Consider the following 2,498-nt stretch of genomic DNA (forward strand, 5'->3'; position numbering starts at 1 on the left):
CTGCGTCCCTGATAAGGAGACGTTGAAGCTCCTCCTCCCGCTCCGATACGATGGGAAGTCGGTGATCGAATGCAACCGCTTCATCTCGCAGTTGCTCATCTACTGGACGATCAACACGGCCCTCTCTTCCCCCGAGCTGAAGATCCAGGTTGCCCTCAGTCTCCTCGATGGTGACGCGCGAGCTTGGGCCACCCCCATCTTCTCCCAGCTTGCCTCCGTCCAAATCGGGATCCAGGGAGCGACAACCCCCTTCGTCGACGAAAAAGCCTTCCTTCAGGCATTCAAGGCCCGTTTTGGCAATCTCGACGACGCCGCTGCGGCACAGGTGGAGCTTACCAAGCTCTGCTCCGACAAAACCATGCGCGAGAAGCGCACCGCCGCAGAATTCTCCGTGCTGTTCAAGGGTCCGGTGGACCGTTCCGGGTATGGGAACCTGGAACTACGCGACAAGTACCTGAGCGGCATCCCTTCCCGCGTCTATCGCAAACTCGAGCTCGAAACCTTTGCCACGTGGCAAGCCGCTGACAAGCGCGCCACCGAGGTCGAGCAAATCCTCGATGTTAGCCGGGCTCGTCGGCCCGAGCTAAACAGCTTCTTCTTGGCACGGGGTCGAGGACGCGGAGGGGCACGTGGTGGTGCACCCTCGTCACACGCAGCTTCGGCCAGCATCAATGCGGCCGTCGGAAAAGGAAACTTCCCCGGCACATGCTTCGGCTGTGGGAAGCAAGGGTACCGACGCTTCGAGTGCCCCAATTGTAAGGACAAACCTTACACAAAACGCGCCGACGCACGAGCTACGGTTGCCTCGGGATCCACCCAGGCCGCGACAAGCGCCCCCGTCACGACATCACCCTCGGCAAGTATAAGTGCCGCTTCAGCGAAATCTGAGCAATCGGAGCTGGCGGACTTAATGGCACAGGTGAAGTCGATGCGCGAAGAGCTCGAACACTATCGGGCGATGAAGGAGGAGGGTTTTTGATCTGGTCCGCGCTTCGTGCCGCACGCGTCGGGCCGCGAGTATCATCTTGTAACAAGTATAATGTATTGTCTACTGCGATGGTGTACGAATTGGACCAGGGGTCCCAACATTTTCACATCCCAGTACGACTTCAAGGGAAAAGATGGCACAAAGACATAATCGCTATGGTGGACAGCGGAGCCACCACGAAGTTCATCAACAAGCGATTCATTGAAGAGAATAAGGTGCAGACGCGGAAGCTAAAAGAGCCGATTCCGCTCTACAATATCGACGGCACCCTGAATAAGGATGGAAGCATCTCAGAAGTAGCAGTGCTACAGATGCACGTAGGAGAACACGTCAAGAAGACGGTGTTTACGGTCACGGACATCGGTCCAGAGGATGTGATCGTCGGGTTGGATTGGCTACGCGAGCACAACCCCGAAATAGATTGGGAGAAAGGCTCCCTCAAATTGTCGCGATGCCCTGAAATGTGTAGCGCCAGGAGGACTGGCCGAATGGAGCAAGTAGCGACTGCGCGTGATATGGGGGTCAGGCCCATGGCGCGCAGGCGTTCGCCGAAGTCCAAACGGTCGGTCATAGGTGCCTGCCGGAGCAAGGTGCTCCCGGACCTCGAACCCGAAGAAGATTCGGCGGAAGTGGAATGGGATGAGACTGACTTGATCAAAGCCTGGGAGCAAGGTATTACGCTTCCCGGCGCTCCTCAGCTGTTCGTTGCAGCCGGGCATACATACTCCCAGCTGTTTGCTGAGGAAGAGATCAAAAAGAAGGTCGTTAAGACCGCCGAGGAGTCGGTGCCCAAGCAGTACCACGAGTTCCTGAATGTCTTCTCCAAGGAAGCCTCAGAACGGTTACCTGAAAGGAAGCCATATGATCACGCAATCGAACTCGTGCCCGGCTACTCGACCTTCCACTCTAAGGTGTACCCCTTGTCGAACAACGAGCAGGAGGAACTAGATAAGTTCCTGAAAGAGCAACTAGCGAAGGGCTACATACGGGAGTCGAAGTCGCCAATCTCATCCCCCTTTTTCTTCATCAAAAAGAAGGAAGGGACACTTCGACCCGTACAGGACTACCGCCGATTGAACGCGATCACGGTCAAAAATCGTTATCCCTTGCCGTTGATCGCCGAAATGGTGGATAAGCTCCGCGGCGCTACGCTCTTCACGAAGTTCGATGTCCGATGGGGATACAACAACGTCCGGATCAAAGCCGGTGACGAGTGGAAGGCGGCCTTTGTAACTAACCGGGGACTGTACGAACCCCTGGTAATGTTCTTTGGCCTCACTAATTCCCCCGCGACCTTCCAGGCCATGATGAACGAGATCTTCCACGATCTCATCATCGGCGGCAAGATCCTTGTGTACCTAGATGACATACTCATCTTCTCCACCAACAAAGAGGAGCATGAAAAGGTCACACGCGAGGTTCTGCGTCGCCTTCAGGACAACGATCTGTTCCTGAAGCCTGAGAAGTGCGAGTGGGACGTTCCCAAGGTCGACTACGTCAGCTATGTGTT

At 55.8% G+C, this 2,498-nt stretch overlaps 1 protein-coding gene across 1 annotated transcript; it reads left to right on the plus strand.

Moving 5' to 3' along the window:
* Positions 1 to 4: 4 nt before the first annotated feature.
* POSPLADRAFT_1162909 (hypothetical protein) lies at positions 5 to 759 on the plus strand (the record flags this gene model as incomplete). The annotated part of the gene is made up of 2 exons (XM_024487757.1): positions 5 to 559; positions 592 to 759. Coding segments are annotated over 2 exons (723 nt in total), but the record flags the coding sequence as incomplete, so codon positions are not given.
* Positions 760 to 2,498: the final 1,739 nt, after the last annotated feature.

This window comes from Postia placenta (assembly GCF_002117355.1).
Source record: "Postia placenta MAD-698-R-SB12 unplaced genomic scaffold POSPLAscaffold_311, whole genome shotgun sequence".
In the NCBI taxonomy this organism is placed as follows: Eukaryota; Fungi; Basidiomycota; class Agaricomycetes; order Polyporales; family Adustoporiaceae; genus Rhodonia; species Rhodonia placenta.